Source organism: Pan troglodytes, chromosome 11 (genome assembly GCF_028858775.2).
Source record: "Pan troglodytes isolate AG18354 chromosome 11, NHGRI_mPanTro3-v2.0_pri, whole genome shotgun sequence".
Classification (NCBI taxonomy): domain Eukaryota; kingdom Metazoa; phylum Chordata; class Mammalia; order Primates; family Hominidae; genus Pan; species Pan troglodytes.
Genome location: NC_072409.2, coordinates 32,663,684 through 32,685,188, shown reverse-complemented (window position 1 = coordinate 32,685,188; position 21,505 = coordinate 32,663,684). Strand labels below are relative to the sequence as shown.

General features: G+C 34.8%; 1 protein-coding gene and 1 pseudogene across 4 annotated transcripts in view; both read left to right on the top strand.

Annotated features, from left to right (window-relative positions):
- The window catches only part of TMEM38B (transmembrane protein 38B), an 81,498-nt gene extending 63,137 nt beyond the window's left edge, over positions 1 to 18,361 (top strand). For all 4 annotated transcript variants that reach the window (XM_001139453.8, XM_063787607.1, XM_063787609.1 and 1 more), the window contains one exon: positions 16,408 to 18,361. In XM_001139453.8, coding sequence (XP_001139453.1) covers positions 16,408 to 16,623 — 216 coding nt within the window. In that variant the 3' untranslated portion in view covers positions 16,624 to 18,361. The remainder of the gene's footprint in view (positions 1 to 16,407) is intronic.
- LOC134807641 (DEP domain-containing protein 1A-like) lies at positions 803 to 6,301 on the top strand (annotated as a pseudogene).
- Positions 18,362 to 21,505: the final 3,144 nt, after the last annotated feature.

Below are 21,505 nucleotides of genomic sequence, written 5' to 3'. Positions count from 1 at the left end.
ATTCATAAAGCAAGTTCTTAGAGATCTACAAAGGGACCTAGACTTCCACACAATAATAGTGGGAGACTTTAACACCCTACTGACAATATTAGATCATTGAGACAGAAAATTAACAGAGATATTCAGGACCTGGCCTCAGCTCTGGATCAAGCAGAGCTGATAGATATCTACGGAACTCTCCACTCAAAAGCAACAGAATGTACATTCTTCTCATTGCCACACAGCACTTAATATAAAACTGACCACATAATTGGAAGTAAAACACTCCTCAGCAAATGTAAAAGAACTGAAATAATAACAGTCTCTCAGACCACAGATCAAATTAGAACTCAAGACTAATAAATACACTCAAAACCAGACAACTTCATGGAAATTGAACAACCTGCTCCTGAACGACTCTTGGGTAATTAATGAAATTAAGGCAGAAATCAAGAAGTTGTTTGAAACTAATGAGAACAAAGAGACAGCATACCAGAATCTCTGGGATGCAGCTAAGGCAGTGTTAAGAGGGAAATTTATAGCACTAAATGCCCACATAAAAACCTAGAAAGATCTCAAGTTAACAACCTATCACCTCAACTGAAAGAACTAGAGAACCAAGAGGAAACCCCAAAGCTAGCAGAGGACAAGAAATAATCAAGATCAGAGTTGGACTGAAGGAGATGGAGACATAAAAAGCCCTTCAAAAAAATCAACAAATCCATGAGCTGGTTTTTGGAAAACGTTTATAAATAGACTGCTAGCTAGACTAATAAAGAAAAACAGAGAAGAATCAAATAAACACAATCAGAAATGATAACACTGACCCCACAGAAATACAAACAACCATCTATATAGAGAATACTGTACTATATACTATAAGCAGAGAATACTAGAAACACCTCTATGCAAATTATGGAATTCTTATGGAATGAAATTACCACATCTTTTCGAGCAGGAATGCCTCTAAGAAAACACAGACAACACTTTAAAAAATATGGCAGTTGTTTCACAGCAGGAGAAGCAGTGGATTGGCTTTATGACCTATTAAGAAATAATAACAGTTTTGGTCCTAAAGTTACAAGACAACAGACTATCCAACTGTTGAGGAAATTTCTTAAGAATCATGTAATTGAAGATATCAAAGGCAGGTGGGGATCAGAAAATGTTGATGGTACTAACCAGCTCTTCAGATTTCCTGCAACTTAGCCATTTAAAACTCTGCCACGAAGACATCCAGAATTGAGAAAAAACAACATAGAGAACTTTTCCAAAGATAAAGATAGTATTTTTAAATGACGAAACTTATCTCGTAGAACTCCTAAAAAACTCCTAAAAAACATTTATCTCAGGAAAATTCCGAGAAAATAAAGCATGAAATAATCAATGAAGATCAAGAAAATGCAGTTGATAATAGAAAACTAAGCCAGGAAGATGTTGAAGAAATTTGGAGATATGTTATTCTGATCTACCTGCAAGCCATTTTAGGTGTGCCATCCCTAGAAGAAGTCATAAATCCAAAACAAGTAATTCCCCAATATATAATGTACAACATGGCCAATACAAGTAAACATGGAGTAGTTACACTACAAAACAAATCAGATGACCTCCCTCACTGGGTATTATCTGCCATGAAGTGCCTAGCAAATTGGCCAAGAAGTGATGATACGAATAATCCAACTTATGTTGGATTTGAACAAGATATATTCAGCACAATCACAGATTATTTTCTAGATCTCCTTGAACCTCTCCTTACTTTTGAAATTACGAATTATTTGTGAACATTTTGGTTGTTTGTGGCTATGTCATAGTTTCAGATAGATCCAGTGGGATACATAGAATCCAAGATGATCCACAGTCTTAAAAATTCCTTCAGAGTTTGAATTCCTTCAAATCAATGGAGTGCCTTCTTCTCAGTCTGCTTCATAGAGGAAAAAGAAGAATCAGATTCTACTGAGAGACTACGGATAAGCAATCCAGGATTTCAAGAAAGAAGTGCTAAGAAAATGCAGCTAGTTAATTTAAGAAACAGAGGAGTGAGTGCTAATGACATAATGGGAGGAAGCTGTCATAATTTAATAGGGTTAAGTGGTATGCATGATCTGTCCTCTAATAGCAAACCAAGTTGCTGTTCTTTGGAAGGAATTGTAGATGTGTCAGGGAATTCAAGTAAAGAGGCATCCAGTGTAAAGAGGCATCAATCTTTTCCAAACATAGAAGGACAAAATACTAAACTGTTTCTAGAGTCTAAGCCCTAACAGGAATTCCTGTTGAATCTTCGTTCAGAGGAAAATATTCAAAAGCCATTCCGTGCTGGTTTTAAGAGAACCACTACTTTGACTGCTCAAGACCAAGAGGAGTTGTGTAATGGGAAATGCAAGTCAAAACAGCTTTGTAGGTCTCAGAGTTTGCTTTTAAGAAGTAGTACAAGAAGGAATAGTTGTATCAATACACCAGTGGCTGAAATGATCATGAAACCAAATGTTGGACAAAGCAGCACAAGTGTGCAAACAGCTATGCAAAGTGAACTCGGAGAGTCTAGTGCTGCAATCAATAAAAGACTCTGCAAAAGTTCAATAGAATTTTCAGAAAATTCTTTACTTCCAGCTTCTTCTGTGTTGACTGGTACACGAAGTTTGCTGCAACCTCATTTAGAGAGGGTTGCCATCGATGCGCTACAATTGTGTCGTTTGTTACTTCTGCCACCAAATTGTAGAAAGCTTCAACTTTTAATGCGTATGATTTCCCAAATGAGTCAAAATGTTGATATGCCCAAACTTCATGATGCAATGGGCATGAAATCACCGATGATACATACCTTTTCTCGATGTGTGCTATGCTGTGCTGAAAAAGTGGATCTTGATAAGCTTCTGGCTGGAAGATTAGTTTCTTTCTTACTGGATCATCATCAGGAAATTCTTCAAGTACCAACTTATTTACAGACTGCAGTGGAAAAACATCTTGAATACTTATAAAAGGGACATATTGAAAATCCTGGAGATGGACTATTTGTTCCTTTGCCAACTTATTCATACTGTAAGCAGATTAGTGCTCAGGACTTTGAAAAGCAAAAAGTTTCTACCTCTCAAGCTGCAATTACAGAACTTATAGAAAATGTTATTAAAAACAAGAGTTTACCTCTAAAGGAGAAAAGAAAAAAACTAAAACAGTTTCAGAAGGAATACCCCTTGATATATCAGAAAAGATTTCCAACCACGGAGAGTGAAGCAGCACTTTTTGGTGACAAACCTACAATCAAGCAACCAATGCTGATTTTAAGAAAACCAAAGTTTTGTAGTCTAAGATACTAACTGAATTAAAAATTATGTAATACTTGTGGAACTTTGATAAATGAAGCCATATCTGAGAATGTAGCTAATCAAAAGGAAGTCTGTTATTAATAAGGTATTTCTAAATAAGCACATTATGTAAGGAAGTACCAAAATAGTTGTTTATCAATGTGAGACTCCTAGGAGACTAACTAGATCTAAACTGAGAGCACATAACAATAGGTGATACCAAATACTTTTTGTTTTTAACACAGCTATCCAGTAAGGCTATCATGATATGTGCTAAAATTTTATTTGCTTGAATTTTGAAAATTGAGCTATGTTCATCAAGATTAAACTATAATTCTGTTTTTAAAAGAAAATTTATCTGCATATGTGCAAGTTCTGAGATATTAGCTAATGAATTAGTTGTTTGGGGTTACTTCTTTGTTTCTAAGTATAAGAATGTGAAGAATATTTGAAAACTCAGTGATATAATTCTCAGCTGCCAAATGTTGCACTCTTTTGTATATTCTTTTTCCACTTTTGATCTATTTATATATATGTATGTGTTTTTAAAATACGTGTATATTTTATCAGATTTGGTTTTGCCTTAAATATTATCCCCAACTGCTTCAGTCATTCATTTGTTTAATATATGTATGTTTTGAATTCTAATTTGCATAATCTATTAGAAGATGGGGACGTAAAAGAAGTATAAGGCAATCATATATTCATTTAAAAGATACTTATTTAGCAACTGCTGTGTGCCTTTCATTGTTCCAGATATGCGGAGACAGTGATAAATAAAACATATAATCTCTTCTGTAAGGTATTTATTTTTAATCAAGGGAGATACAGCTATCAGATGCTTAAAATAACAACATTACCTACTGCAATCAGGGCATATAGAATCATTCAGCCTAAGACTGACTTCTATGATGATGGAACAGGTCTCTAAGCTAGTGGTTTTCAAATTGGTGCACATTAGACTCACCCGAGGAGTTTTAAAACAGCCTATATGCCCAGGGCCTAACTTATACTAATTAAATCTGAATTTTAGGGATGTTGTATAGGGATTAGTATTTCTTTTAATCTAGGTGATTCCAGTATTCAGCCAACTGTGAGAATCAATGTCCTAAATGCTTTTTATAAACATTTTTATAAGTGTCAAGATAGTGGCACATTGACTTTATTTTTTCATTAGAAGAAAATGCTTGCCGAGTATAAATGCCTCTCATCTTAAAACAAGGTTCTTCAGGTTTCTGCTTGATTGACTTGGTACAAACTTGAAGCAAGTCGCCTTCTATTTTTTACTCCAAGGTTGTTTAATATCTATTCCTTAAGTGTAAAGAAATATATAATGCCTGGGTTGCAATAAAATCTTAATGTTTAATGACTGTTCTCATTTCTCAATATAATTTCATAATATTTCTCTATAAAATGATAGTGTTCCATTTAACATTACTGATTTTTATTAAAAATCTGGACAGAAAATTATAAATATGACTTTATCCTAGAAACTGGCTATAAATTTTTTTTTTAATTTATTATTATTATACTTTAAGTTTTAGGGTACATGTGCACAATGTGCAGGTTAGTTACATATGTATACATGTGCCATGCTGGTGCGCTGCACCCACTAACTCGTCATCTAGCATTAGGTATATCTCCCAATGCTATCCCTCCCCCCTCCCCCCACCCCACAACAGTCCCCAGAGTGTGATGTTCCCCTTCCTGTGTCCATGTGTTCTCATTGTTAAATTCCCACCTATGAGTGAGAATATGCGGTGTTTGGTTTTTTTGTCCTTGCGATAGTTTACTGAGAATGATGATTTCCAATTTCATCCATGTCCCTACAAAGGACATGAACTCATCATTTTTTATGGCTGCATAGTATTCCATGGTGTATATGTGCCACATTTTCTTAATCCAGTCTGTCATTGTTGACATTTGGGTTGGTTCCAAGTCTTTGCTATTGTGAATAATGCCGCAATAAACATACGTGTGCATGTGTCTTTATAGCAGCATGATTTATAGTCCTTTGGGTATATACCCAGTAATGGGATGGCTGGGTCAAATGGTATTTCCAGTTCTAGATCCCTGAGGAATCACCACACTGACTTCCACAATGGTTGAACTAGTTTACAGTCCCACCAACAGTGTAAAAGTGTTCCTGTTTCTCCACATCCTCTCCAGCACCTGTTGTTTCCTGACTTTTTAATGATTGCCATTCTAACTGGTGTGAGATGGTATCTCATTGTGGTTTTGATTTGCATTTCTCTGATGGCCAGTGATGGTGAGCATTTTTTCATGTGTTTTTTGGCTGCATAAATGTCATCTTTTGAGAAGTGTCTGTTCATGTCCTTTGCCTACTTTTTGATGGGGTTGTTTGTTTTTTTCTTGTAAATTTGTTTGAGTTCTTTGTAGATTCTGGATATTAGCCCTTTGTCAGATGAGTAGGTTGGGAAAATTTTCTCCCATTTTGTAGGTTGCCTGTTCACTGTGATGGTAGTTTCTTTTGCTGTGCAGAAGCTCTTTAGTTTAATTAGCTCTCATTTGTCAGTTTTGGCTTTGGTTGCCATTGCTTTTGGTGTTTTAGACATGAAGTCCTTGCCCATGCCTATGTCCTGAATGGTAATGCCTAGGTTTTCTTCTAGGGTTTTTATGGTTTTAGGTCTAACGTTTAACACCGATCCCACAGAAATACAAACTACCATCAGAGAATACTACAAACACCTCTACGCAAATAAACTAGAAAATCTAGAAGAAATGGATGAATTTCTCGACACAAACACTCTCCCAAGACTAAACCAGGAAGAAGTTGAATCTCTGAATAGACCAATAACAGGCTCTGAAATTGAGGCAATAATTAATAGCTTACCAACCAAAAAAAGTCCAGGACCAGACAGATTCACAGCCGAATTCTACCAGAGGTACAAGGAGGAACTGGTACCATTCCTTCTGAAACTGTTCCAATCAATAGAAAAAGAGGGAATCCTCCCTTACTCATTTTATGAGGCCAGCATCATCCTGATACCAAAGCCGGGCAGAGACACAACAAAAAAAGAGAATTTTAGACCAATATCCTTGATGAACATTGATGCAAAAATCCTCAATAAAATACTGGCAAACCGAATCCAGCAGCACATCAAAAAGCTTATCCACCATGATCAAGTGGGCTTCATCCCTGGGATGCAAGGCTGGTTCAATATACGCAAATCAATAAATGTAATCCAGCATATAAACAGAACCAATGACAAAAACCACATGATTATCTCAATAGATGCAGAAAAGGCCTTTGACAAAATTCAACAACCCTTCATGCTGAAAACTCTCAATAAATTAGGTATTGATGGGACGTATCTCAAAATAATAAGAGCTATCTATGACAAACCCACACCCAATATCATACTGAATGGGCAAAAACTGGAAGCATTCCCTTTGAAAACTGGCACAAGACAGGGATGCCCTCTCTCACCACTCCTATTCAACATAGTGTTGGAAGTTCTGGCCAGGGCAATTAAGCAGGAGAAGGAAATAAAGGGTATTCAATTAGGAAAAGAGGAAGTCAAATTGTCCCTGTTTGCAGACGACATGATTGTATATCTAGAAAACCCCATTGTCTCAGCCCAAAATCTCCTTAAGTTGATAAGCAACTTCAGCAAAGTCTCAGGATACAAAATCAATGTACAAAAATCACAAGCATTCTTATACACCAACAACAGACAAACAGAGAGCAAACTCATGAGTGAACTCCCATTCACAATTGCTTCAAAGAGAATAAAATACCTAGGAATCCAACTTACAAGGGATGTGAAGGACCTCTTCAAGGAGAACTACAAACCACTGCTCAAGGAAATAAAAGAGGATACAAACAAATGGAAGAACATTCCATGCTCATGGGTAAGAAGAATCAATATCGTGAAAATGGCCATACTGCCCAAGGTAATTTACAGATTCAATGCCATCCCCATAAAGCTACCAATGACTTTCTTCACAGAATTGGAAAAAACTACTTTAAAGTTCATATGGAACCAAAAAGGAGCCTGCATCGCCAAGTCAATCCTAAGCCAAAAGAGCAAAGCTGGAGGCATCACACTAGCTTACTTTAAACTATACTACAAGGCTACAGTAACCAAAACAGCATGATACTGGTACCAAAACAGAGATATAGATCAATGGAACAGAACAGACCCCTCAGAAATAACGCCGCATATCTACAAGTATCTGATCTTTGACAAACCTGAGAAAACAAGCAATGGGGAAAGGATTCCCTATTTAATAAATGGTGCTGGTAAAACTGGCTAGCTATATGTAGAAAGCTGAAACTGGATCCCTTCCTTACACCTTATACAAAAATCAATTCAAGATGGATTAAAGAAACTGGCTATAAAATTATTGGACCAAATTGAATTCTTTCTAAGGCATTTGTATGCTAAAACTTTTTTTGTTTATAGATATGTAAAATGTGGATTATTTTGCAAATTGAGATTAAAATTATTTGGGGTTTAGTAACAATTTAAAAAATGCTTTAGCAAAGTAGCATTTAATATTTATTGATGAAATCATTAGAAATGAGCTCCTTTAAAAATTTTTAAAAGTCAACTTTTTAGAAGTACAATTTTTGCATATTGAACTATATTCATGGATAATAAAGTACATTCAGTCTAGGAGTACCTTTTGATGAGTTTTGACAAATTCGTATACCTGTGTAACTACTACCACAGTCAATGTATGAAATATTTCTATCACTTTGGAGCATTTCCTTGTACCTTACTCTAGTAAATCCCAGCCACTACCCATAGCCCCAGTATACCATTTATCCACTTTATATCACTACAGATTAGTCTTTTCTGTAGTTTCATATAGAGTCATATAGTATGTACTCATTTTGTTTTTGAGATTTACCCATGTAATTACATATTCCTAAGTAGTATTAGGTACCACAATTTGTTTTTCCAGTTATCTGTTGATGGGTTTTGGTGTATTTCCAGCTTTTGATTATTTGAATAAGGTTGTTATAAATAAAACTGCTATGAATATGTGTATATATATGTCTGTACATAGACACATATTTTCTTTTTTTTCTTTTTTCTTTTTTTTTTGAGACGGAGTCTTGCTCTGTCACCCAGGCTGGAGTGCAGTGGCGTGATCTTGGCTCACTGCAACCTTTGCCACATGGGTTCAAGTGATTCTCCTGCCTCAGCTTCTCGAGTAGCTGGGAATATAGGTGTGTGCCACCACGCCTGGCTAATTTTTCATATTTTTAGTAGAGATGGGGTTTTACCATATTAGCCAGAACTGTCTCGATCTCCTGACCTCATGATCCGCCTGCCTCGGCCTCCCAGTGCTGGAATTACAAGCGTGAGCCACTGTGCCCAGCCAGACATGTATTTTCGTTTCACTTAATAACTAGGAGGAGAATTGCTAGGTCATCTGAAAAGCATATGTTTAACTTTTTAAGAAACTGCCACACTATTTTTCAAAATGGTTGTATCATTTTACATTCCCACTAGCAATGTATGAGAGTTCTGATTGTCCTAGATCCTTGTTAATTATTTGGTGTTATCAGTCATTTTAATTTTAGCGTTTTATAGGTATGAAGTGATATCGCATTATAGTTTTCTTTTGCGTTTCTGTGATGGCTAGAGATTTGAGTGTCTTTTCATGTGTTTACTGGCCACTCATATATGATCTTTTGAATAGTGTCTGTTTAAATATTTTGTCCATTAAAAATTGTATTATTATTGAGTTGTAACAGTTCTCTGTATATTCAGGATGTCAATCCTTGGTGAGATATATGTATTGCAAATAATTTTCTCCCAGTTTATGCTGTTCCTTTTTCTTTGTTTAGTGTTGTCTTTAGAAGAGCTGAAGTTTTAAATTTTGATGAAGTTTACTTTACTAGATTTTCCTTTCATGGCCCTTCTTTTTGTGTCCTATTAAGAAACTATTTTATTCCTCAAGGTTTTGAAGAGTTTTCACCTGTTTCTTCTAAAAGTTGTATAATTTTTGCTTTTTTTTCTGTTTTCTTTTTTTTTATTATTATACTTTAAGTTCTGGGATACATGTGCACAATATACAGGTTTGTTACATATGTATACATGTGCCATGTTGGTGTGCTGCACCCATTAACTAGTCATTTACATTAGGTATATCTCTTAGTGCTATCCCTCCCCCCTCCCCCCACCCCACGACAGGCCCCGGTGTGTGGTGTTCCCCACCCTGTGTCCAATTGTTCTCATTGTTCAATTCCCACCTACGAGTGAGAACATGCGGTGTTTAGTTTTCTGTCCTTGCGATAGTTTGCTCAGAATGATGGTTTCCAGCTTCATCTATGTCCCTACAAAGGACATGAACTCATCCTTTTTACTTTTAGAGTCTGTGAACCATTTCAAATTAAGTTTTATGAGTCCTACAAGGTAAGGGTCAGGTTTTTTTTTTTCCTCCATATGAATATGAAGTTGTTACAACACTGTTTGTTGAAAAGACAGTTCTTTCCCTCATTGAATGATCTTGCCACCTTTGTTGAAAATCAGTTGGCTTGACCTATGTGGGTCTATTTCTAGACTATATTCTGTTCTATTGATTTGTATGTCTATTTCTAGCCAATACTAAACTGTCTTAATTACCATAACTTTATAGTAAGTCTTAAAATCAAGTAGTACAGTTTCTCCAACTTTATTTTCTCAGTATTTCTTAGGATAGTCTACATCTTTTATATTTCTAAATAAGTTTTATGATAAAGTTGTCACTTCCTATGGAAAAAATGCCTTCTGGAATTGTTTTTGAGATTGCATCTATAGATTAATTTGGGAAGAAATCAGATCTTAAAAAGATTTAGTCTGTTGATCTCTGTACATGGTATGTTTCTCCATTTATTTAGGCCTTTAAATTTTTGGAGTGCTATTTTGTGGTTTTCGTTGTTTTATATGTATCTTGTTAAATTTAAATTTATCCTGAAGTAGTTCATATTTTTGGATGCCTTTAGAAATAGTAGTTTTTCAAATTTCAATTTGGAATTTTACATTGCATGTATGTACATTGCTTGTAAGAATAATCTTACACATTGTTCTTGTATCCTGTGACCTTGCTAAATTGCCTGTTGGTTCTGGTAGCTTTTGTGTAGATTCTTTAGCATTGTCTATATACATGGTTTTGTCTATGATAAAGATAGTTTTACTTTTTCCTTTTCAACCCGGATGCTGTTTTTTTCCTTGCCTTATTATATTGGCTAGAATGTCCTGTACAATGTTGAAGAGAAATGGTGAGAGTAGACATCTTTGTTTTGTTTGTGACCTTAGTGGGAAAACATTCAGCCTTTTACCTTAAATAAGATATTAGCTATTAAGCATCTTATAGATATCCTTTATGAGGTTAAGGAAGTTCTCTTTTATTTCTAGTTTGCTGAAAGTGTTTATCATGAATGGGTGTGGGATTTTGTCAAATGCTTTGTTCTGTATCATTTAAAATAATCATAGGGGTTTTCTCTTATATTCTGTTAATATAGTGGATTACATTGATTGATTATTAAAATGTTACATAAATCTTTCATTCCTGTGATAAACCCCATTTAGTCATGATGCGGTATCCTTTTTGCATATTACTGAATCCATTTTTTAAAATATTTTCAAGGATTTTTTTCTTGTGTGCTAATGGATATTGGTTTGTAGTTTTCTCTGTAATTTTTTTCTCCTTTTTGTATTAACATAAAATTGGGCTCATTAAATAAATGGAAAATAATTTCTCTATTCTCTGAGTTTATGTAAGTTTGATACTATTTATTGGTTAATGTTTGATAGATTCACTAATGAAGTCATTTAGGCCTAGAATTTTCTTTAAAGGAAGGTTTTTGATAATAATTTCTTACATAGATATAGGGCTATGCAGATTTTCTATTTTACTTGTGTCTGTTTTACTAAGTTGTATTTATTACGGAATTTGCGATTTCACTTAAGTTTTTTATTGTTGGCATGAAATTGTTGATAATAGTTTTTTGTTATCCCTTTAATGTCTGTAGAATTTGTGGTAATGTCTCCACTTTCATTCCTGATATTGGTAATCTGTGTTTTCTTTTTCTGTCTTTTAAAATCACTCTACCTAGAGGTTTGTCAGTTTCATGGATTTGTTTCAAAGACCCAGCTTTTGGTTTCATTGGTTTTTCTGTTTTAGATTTCATTAATTTCAGGTCTTTTTTATATCCTTCCTTCTGTTTACTTTGGGGTTTACTTGGTTCTTCCTTTACCATAAAGAAAATATTGATAAATTTGACTCCATAAATTGTTTTTTAAAGTTGCATGGCAAAAGCCACTGTGGACAAAGTCAAAATATAGCTATCAAATAGCTGTGATAAAATACTTACAACATATATCAGAGGGCTGGTATGCCTGATATATAACAACCTCTTAAAAATTAAGGGAGAAAGGACCAAAACCTGATGGAAAAGTTAAAGGAAAGTTATCAACAGACAATTCACACAGAAAAGATCAGGAAATGTTCCTCAAACATATTAAAAAATGTGGAACTCATACTTGAGAAACATTAATTAAAATAACACTGAGATACCATTTCTCATTCATCAAAACTGGCACAAAATTTTAAATTTGTATTTTATTTTAGTTTTGAGACAGGGCCTCGCTCTCTCTCTCAGGCTGGAGTGCAGTGGCATGATCACGGCTCACTGCAGCCTTGACTTCCCAGGCTCAAGTGATCTTCCCACCTCAGCCTCCTGAGTAGTTGGGACTACAGGTGTGTGCCACCATGCCTGGCTAATTTTTGTATTTTTTGTACAATTTTGGTTTCACTATGTTGCCCAGGCTGGTCTCAAACTTGGACTCAAACAACCTTCCCGCAAACGAAAAATTTAAAAGTCTGGCTACACATTCTGTTGATGAGGCTGTGGAGAATCAGGCACTCCTCCAAATGTTCTTTTTCAGTGTTTTCTGGATTTCTTCTGTGTTTGTGTTTTTTCAATATATTTTTAGCTATTCTTGTATATTGATATGAACTTTAATAGCAGTTTGTCTAGCTCTGTAAAAAACCATGTTGATATTTTTATTGCAATTGTGTTTATTGTTTATTGCAATTTATAAGCTAATTTAGGGAGGCAGTTATAGGAAGAAAAGCATGGAATGAGACAGGAGTGAGGACAGAGCCATAAAGTTCTCTAATATTTAGAGAAGGGAAATCTAGAATGGGAAATGGAAAAGGGGTGGTTGATGAGAGTTTTAAGGAGGAGGAGATAGTTTTAAAGAGCGTAGATGTGCTGAATACTGATGAGAAGTGTCTTCAGGTAATGTATTGTTTAATACATGAATAAGGGACACTGTTCTTAGGCCCTTTTGGGGATCCAAATGATCATATATACATTGAATAAGGTGTAATGTATACATTTTATTCATTGATGTATTGAATAAGATGTATTATTGAATACATGAATGAGGGACACTGTTCTTAGGTGCTTTTGGGGATATGAATGATTATATAAACCTTGAATAAGACCCAAATCCTATTCTTAAGATATTATTGTCTAAAAAGGAGCAGGAGATATGCTAACTTGACTTTTAAACTTTATGAGGAGAGGTACTAAGTTTGCAGTATTCATCACTGCATCCTTAGCATTGAGTCTAGTGTATATAGTTGATTTTTAATATATATTTGTTGACTGACTAATAAATGATCAAAATGCTCTTTCACAGGTTTATTTAATTATTCCACACTTAAAGATATACATTGAATAAGGTATAATGTGTACATTTTATTCATTGATGCATTGAATATTATTCCACACTTAAAGATATATACCAGAAATGAACAGTTCATTCACCTAGGTTTTTTTTTACATTTGTAAAAATGTAAACCCTATGATTTTAATTTATTTGAATCATTCATGTTAATAATTAGCGAAGTCTGAGGGAATAACATAATCTATGGAGAAAGCATAGAGTGATCAGAAAACCTACTTGAATATGCCATGTGCCGTTAGGGATTCATTTTAGGGCCAAGTGACTTTCATTGGAAGATACTGATAAGGGCCTATTGGAATAGACACGAGTTACACTGAAAAGGATTATTTGAATTTGGGCAGGTGGAGACAGGAAGAAGTATGTTCTGGATGAAGAGAGAGATTAATTGTGCAAATTTTTCTTATATAGATATATTTCAGTATGCTTTGAATTATTGCTATGAAGTAGATGTTATATTTATTCATTCAGTGTATTCTCAGTGCTAGGCACTATAGAGAATATCAAAGTAGGTATAAGTGCCATATTGTGTGTCACATTTTACTGGACATTTTGAAATGGTGTAACTTGAGATATAAAGAATGTGGCAGAGCTTTAAACAAATTTCTTTACCTGAATTAATTTATATTTTGGGATATGTTGAAAATGCCAAAATATTTTTAGGGCTTCTATTTTCTTTTGTTTCCTCTCCTTTTTAAGTAAGAGACTATGAAGCCAAATACTATTTAATTTAGGTAATATACTTTTTCTTTTAATAGTTTGCTAAATAAGGAGACAGTTTTATATTTTATTTGTAAAAGAATAAGGATTTATTCTATTTGTCACAAGTACATTTGTCACCTGGTTAAATCAAGGTCTGATAAGAGGCTGAATTCACAAAATTTTGTCCTTGAACTTCATGTGTCTATCTCAGCAGTAATTTCTGATGCCAGCAATACTTCTCAACTGAGTGATGAGTCTTTTGGGAGTGGAGAGTCTATTAAAACACTTGACTTTGAAAAATACTTATTATAGTTCATGTTCTCAGAAAATATTTTAAACCCTGACACTCTTCTCTTTTGGATTTTGTAAAAAAGACGTTGCTGTTTTCCTGACAGTAGACCATTGTTTTTGATTGGAATTCTATTATCTTTTATTTGCAGTTCCTTAAGTCAAGCTATGACCGAGGTAATTATGCTAGTGTATCTCATTGTAACTATTTATTCTAAGGAATAATTTGATATAAAAAAGTCCTTAGATCTTATCCAATAATGGCATAAACTTGGAGGTTAATGTTATATTTGGACTCCTCGTTTTACATTCTCTCCAGGTGTGTACACTCATTTATGCATTTACCTTTCGCTTGTATGATAAATGACTTCCAGATCTATATCTATTATTTAAATGTTCCTGGGAAATCTCTATTACTGCCCTTTCTCTTCTTTACTGTTTGGTAATTACTGATTTACTTGCCTGTCTCTGGCTAGTCTATAAGCTCCTTGAGGGCAGGGATTGCATTCAACATCTTCTGGAAGATAGTTAATGCACAAGCAGAATATTTTAATCATATTGTTAGTTTTAGACTTAGTGCTGTATTGTACTTCAGTTTGCCCTCCTACAGTGTAACCCTTTTGGGGTCTTACTTTAAGCCTGAAGTACATCCCTGGGCAGTTTCACCTTGTCTGACCTTGAATTCCAACTTATCTTCCCAGTACCAGGCAGCTGGCTGCTAAAGTATCTGCTCAGCTCTTTGGCCTCTCAGCTATTGCTGTCTGCTAGGCTTTTGGATTCTCTTCCTTCTTATGTATGCAGAGTTTAGGGATTGGTAAATTCCCCCAGGGCAAATTGCAGGAGGATTTTAGGGCTCACTTCCATGCGATATCCTCCTCTTTGGGCTGTATTGACCTCAGGTCCTTACAGCTTTGGCCTTCTCACATTCCAACCTATGGCTCCTTATCCCCCCTGGACTTCTGCTTTCTATTCCCCTGTGCTGTGAATTTAGGTACATATCTTCACAAGAAAAAGCAAGGGTAAATGTGGAACTCACTTTATTCAGCTTTTTTTCTCTTGAATAGTAGCCCCATCAGGTTCTGCCTATTTCAGTTGTTTCCCAGTGTCTTTTAGCAGTTACTTTATGTACTTCTGTCTTTTGTTGATTTTGGTGAGAGACTGAGTCCTGATATAAGCTATTTAATCATGACTGGCCTGAAGTCCATGGGCATATATTTAAAAAAAATTTTTTTTAAAAAATTGAGTTCAAATTCACATAAAATTAGCTGTTTTAAAATACACATTTCAGTGACGTTTAGTACTCTCACAATGTTGTGTGTGGATGTGTTTTTAATTTATATAAATGATAGTACACTATGGCTCTTGTTTTGTGTCTCATTTTCACCTAACAGTATGTTCTAATAATTTTTCACTTTTTCTTTTCTATTCTAAATATTGCATAGCATGCATTTAACTTATCTATTCCTTTTGTGATGAATATATACTTTTCTTCCACCTCCCCACACTGTATTGCAACTAGTAAGAATTTATTCTTGATACCATTTTCCCCAAGCAGGTAGGTTATGTAGGGGTCTTCTTTGAAAATTTGATCCCCAGAATTTCTAGTTTGAGTCATTATCTGTGTTCTGGAGGAACTGACTCTTGGGGAAATTCCTGGATTCTTTGGAGCTGTTCTAGACTTGAAAGTTCTCCTCCCAGATTTATTTTGGCATTAGCCTAATTTCTTGAGTATATCTAAACATCTGTGAACACTGTGCATTTTGCCACATAAAGGAATAGGAGCACTCTCTACCCCTTGAGGTCTTGGTTCCTTTATATAAAAATATATGTGGAAAAAATTGGGGGACATTCTACAATCTGTTGAGGGTAGCATTCTGCAAGTCACTAAAAGTCTGTGACTTTAGATGATGATAGTCAGTGTATTTAGTAATCGAACTCAGAATCTGGATATTGCAAACTTCTTTACCACTTATTAGCTTTGTGACTTAGGGCAAGTTATTTAACCTCTCAGAGCCTTGGTTCCACATCTCAATGATGAGGGTAATAATAGAATAGTTGTTGGGTTAAAGTTAAAGAGAACGACAATGTAAAGCACTTATCTTCATTCTGACACATGTTAAATGCATAGTAATGTTGATATTTTATCTTACTTCCTTTGAATACTAAATGCATTTTTGTGAAAGTGGTTATTCTACTCATTTGGCACCCCAAAATATGGTACCTTGTATTATTTTTAATGAGTTGTGTTATTTTCCATTAAGTAGAATCTCATGGAGAACAGAGATTTTACCAGAATCTAGCTTAGATTGCTTCTCCTGCAGATTACATTAATAATGCATTTTGATTTTTTTCCTTTTGTTTCTCTCTCTTGAGAAACAGAAATCATTTGTATTTAAATTCAAAATTAAACTTTTTTCCCCCAGATAACCATGATGACTACACAGACTTCTACTATGACATTTGCTCCTTTTGAGGATACATTGAGTTGGATGCTATTTGGCTGGCAGCAGCCGTTTTCATCATGTGAGAAGAAAAGTGAAGCAAAGTCACCTTCCAATGGCGTTGGGTCATTGGCCTCAAAGCCGGTAGATGTTGCCTCAGATAATGTTAAAAAGAAACATACTAAGAAGAATGAATAAATTTACGTGATGAGCTCTACAAGGCCAAAAATTTTTTTTCTTATCTACCTGTTAGATTGTGCTAATTTTTCTATGTATGTGATGTGAAATGAAGACTATATATATGGAATGGAGGTGACAGAAAGAAAGAAATTCTTTGTTTGAGGGAGACTTCCCCTTTCTGGATTGTAATTGTTGAGTGTTACGAGTGTATCATGTGATTATGCTTTACTGGTATAAGAGATTCTGTTGTGATTATTTGAATAGTTTTATATTAATAAAAGAAGACAAAATTTTTTAAATGTTAGAAAAAGCAGATCTGTCATTGCAAAGTAACAAAAATTTTAAGCTTTTAAAAATGTGGATTTTTCATATTTTTAAAATTTGAATCTATTTGAGCTTTAGTTCAGCAGAATTAAATTTTTACTTGACATTATCATTAAAATTGCTTGGTATGGAGAACAATTCCTATTTTATTTTGAACACTGAGAAGAGTAAACTTTTCCTAAAACACTTTATATTATAAATGAAAATAAATTGCTAGTTTATATTTTAGATATAAACATCGTATTTTTTATTAATACCTACATCAAATGGAAAATATCTGAAATTTTTTTTCCATAGCAGGTATTTTCTACTAGAAGTAGTTTTACTACTTTTCATTTAGAACAGAGTATGAGTCTTAATCTGAAGTCTTTTTCATGCCCTTGTTTTAAAAAAACTACTTTTTTTGGCCTCAAAAAAATCAAGGGTGTAATTTTTAATAAATTGTTAATCCTATGTTTTGTAATTTTCATTTTGGGAGCTTGACTTATTTTTTTCTCTCTCATAAAAACACATTTGTTTTAATTGTAGGAGAAATTACTTTTCTCAGCATTTTGCATGTTCTTTCTAATCTTTGTTGGTCTGAATATATTGGTAGTAATTACTGTAATTATTCAACAAAAAGTATATCCGTTCATAAATTTTTCCTCTATGTCTTTTTTCTAGTGGCTACTGTTTTAGTTTTCTAGTTGAATATCTCTGACAAGCTTTCGTATGGTTTTGTTATATTTTCATCTACATGTAATGTGTTATTAATTTTATTAAATGAAAACTAATCACCTTCATGTGGAAATGCTCTGAGAATTGTCCTTAGGCATTTGGTAGTAACCAGCTAACCAAGAAGAAACAGAGAAACCAGAACTTCATATGGCAGTCCATTTAGATGAAGAATGATGATATAAAATCTGGTTCCTTCTTAGCAAAATAAAAAACAAACAAGAAAAGATACTAAATGATGTTAATTTTCTTACTTTATGATTTAGAAGTCCAGTTATAATATTAAAACTCTGTGACATAGTTTCTTTTACCAAAACCATGAACCTACTCCCCGTATCAGGTATTTTCGATGGTTTAGAAGTACTCAAGTCACATCACATTCAAGTTAGAAGTTTTTTGTTGTTGTTGATATTTTAAATTTTTAACAAATATAAACACCGGCAGATACTATTACTTCCTTAAAAAATTGGGAGGGGGCACTTTTCATAGTCTTGGAATGCTAAGAAGTTTATTTTTAATATTGTGACAGAAAGCTTTAAGTATTTAAGAGCTCTGTATTATATTTGATACTCTTACAGTTAAAAACTTTTCAAAATTAATACATTGTTAATTATTGACCAGTTTTGAAGTTTGGGTTTAACTGTAGTTGAAATGGAAGGACTCTTGTTTTACACTTGTATTAAAGATAAATTTATTAAAATAAGTTATTTAGCACCAATGGAGTATTACATTATTTTTATGTTTGTTTTATATTTTTCTTGAGGTAGAGTTTCAGAACTCATCTAGTATTTTGACTAATATAGTATATATTCAGTGATTACTGTTCAAATGGGACATTGGTAGAAACTTTATTAATCTATGCAAGTATCCTATAACCCTCAATTCAAGGCTCTTTTGTAAAAAATGTACTGGAGAACATGGCTTAGGCCTGAAACCCATCCTGAATCTACTCAGGTCACCTGTAGAGTCTTGACTTGGATTTGCAAAGCAGATTGTTAGACTCCTTACCCAATGTGAAGTGTGAATAAGGCCTATAGGCCTGCCTCACACAGCTAATCAGAGGTGGCACTGAGAAAGTCAAGTCCTAATAGGTCTCCTTAAAAAAAAAAAAGGAGACAAAAAGCTGGCAAGAACATGAGCCAGCTTCCCTCAGTGCTGTCACTCTCAAGTAAAACATGGCCAAATGAATATCAAACTGGTTTATCAGATTAGTCACTCTTCCTTACTGAGGGAGTATCAAGTAAGGGCTGGAGAGAGACCAGATATGTGGAGTTGTTGGCTTTCAGTGGAAATGGTAGCCTCCCTGTGGGTAGAGACCAAAAGGTAGACAGATGACAGAAGGGAGACTCTGATTAGTGTATTTTTCTTTTGTCTATTCCTTAAAGCCCAGACACCTTTCCATTAAAATCTACTTCAAATCACAAGTTGATTACAATTGAGTGGAACATCCCATGTTGTAAATGGAATAATGTGTTCAGAATGCTCTTTCTTTCCCCCAGTAAAGCCCTTTATAGTGTTTGCCCCAGGTGTAATTCACATCCTTGGTAATATTCATTCAGTTGTTTATTCAACAAATATTGAGTACCAGTTATGGGTCAATCATTGTCCTAGGCTCTGAAGATAACAGAAAACAAGAAAAATGCTTTCTCCCTTGGAGTTTATATTCCAGTGGCGGAGAGACAGATAATAAACAAATATACTCTTGTGGTGGCAATAAAAGTTACGAGTAAATATTAAGTAGGACATAAGGATAGAAAGTGAGGGGAGTGGGATTGTTTGTTACAATAGGACTGCCAGGCGTTTCTGTTAAAATTGCATTTTAGCAGAGACCCGAAGGACATGAGGGAGCAAACCATGTAGACTTGTGGGTAAGTGTAAGGTTCATACTGATCCTTCATATACTTGATTTAAAGCATATATTCCCCCCAAATAATTGAATTTATTTTTATTTTTATTTTTTTTTGTTCTTTTTTTTAAATTATACTTTAAGTTTTAGGGTACATGTGCACATTGTGCAGGTTAGTTACATATGTATACATGTGCCATGCTGGTGCGCTGCACCAACTCGTCATCTAGCATTAGGTGTATCTCCCAATGCTATCCCTCCCCCCTCCCCCCACCCCACCACAGTCCCCAGAGTGTGATATTCCCCTTCCTGTGTCCATGTGATCTCATTGTTCAATTTCCACCTATGAGTGAGAATATGCGGTGTTTGGTTTTTTGTTCTTGCAATAGTTTACTGAGAATGATGATTTCCAATTTCATCCATGTCCCTACAAAGGACATGAAATCATCATTTTTTAGGGCTGCATAGTATTCCATGGTGTATATGTGCCACATTTTCTTAATCCAGTCTATCATTGTTGGACATTTGGGTTGGTTCCAAGTCTTTGCTATTGTGAATAATGCTGCAATAAACATACGTGTGCATGTGTCTTTATATCAGCATGATTTATAGTCCTTTGGGTATAGTCCTTTGGGTATATACCCAGTAATGGGATGGCTGGGTCAAATGGTATTTCTAATTCTAGATCCCTGAGGAATTGCCACACTGACTTCCACAATGGTGGAACTAGTTTACAGTCCCACCAACAGTGTAAAAGTGTTCCTATTTCTCCACATCCTCTCCAGCACCTGTTGTTTCCTGACTTTTTAATGATTGCCATTCTAACTGGTGTGAGATGGTATCTCATTGTGGTTTTGATTTGCATTTCTCTGATGGCCAGTGATGATGAGCATTTTTTCATGTGTTTTTTGGCTGCATAAATGTCTTCTTTTGAGAAGTGTCTGTTCATGTCCTTCGCCCACTTTGTGATGGGGTTGTTTGTTTTTTTCTTGTAAATTTGTTTGAGTTCATTGTAGATTCTGGATATTAGCCCTTTGTCAGATGAGTAGGTTGCGAAAATTTTCTCCCATTTTATAGGTTGCCTGTTCACTCTGATGGTAGTTTCTTTTGCTGTGCAGAAGCTCTTTAGTTTAATTAGATCCCATTTGTCAATTTTGTCTTTTGTTGGCATTGCTTTTGGTGTTTTAGACATGAAGTCCTTGCCCATGCCTATGTCCTGAATGGTAATGCCTAGGTTTTCTTCTAGGGTTTTTATGGTTTTAGGTCTAACGTTTAAGTCTTTAATCCATCTTGAATTGATTTTTGTATAAGGTGTAAGGAAGGGATCCAGTTTCAGCTTTCTACATATGGCTAGCCAGTTTTCCCAGCACCATTTATTAAATAGGGAATCCTTTCCCCATTTCTTGTTTTTCTCAGGTTTGTCAAAGATCAGATAGTTGTAGATATGCGGCGTTATTTCTGAGGGGTCTGTTCTGTTCCATTGATCTATATCTCTGTTTTGGTACCAGTACCATGCTGTTTTGGTTACTGTAGCCTTGTAGTATAGTTTGAAGTCAGGTAGCGTGATGCCTCCAGCTTTGTTCTTTTGGCTTAGGATTGCCTTGGCGATGTGGGCTCTTTTTTGGTTCCATATGAACTTTAAAGTAGTTTTTTCCAATTCTGTGAAGAAAGTCATTGGTAGCTTTATGGGGATGGCATTGAATCTGTAAATTACCTTGGGCAGTATGGCCATTTTCACGATATTGATTCTTCTTACCCATGAGCATGGAATGTTCTTCCATTTGTTTGTTTGTATCCTCTTTTATTTCCTTGAGCAGTGGTTTGTAGTTCTCCTTGAAGAGGTCCTTCACATCCCTTGTAAGTTGGATTCCTAGGTATTTTATTCTCTTTGAAGCAATTGTGAATGGGAGTTCACTCATGATTTTGCTCTCTGTTTGTCTGTTGTTGGTGTATAAGAATGCTTGTGATTTTTGTACGTTGATTTTGTATCCTGAGACTTTGCTGAAGTTGCTTATC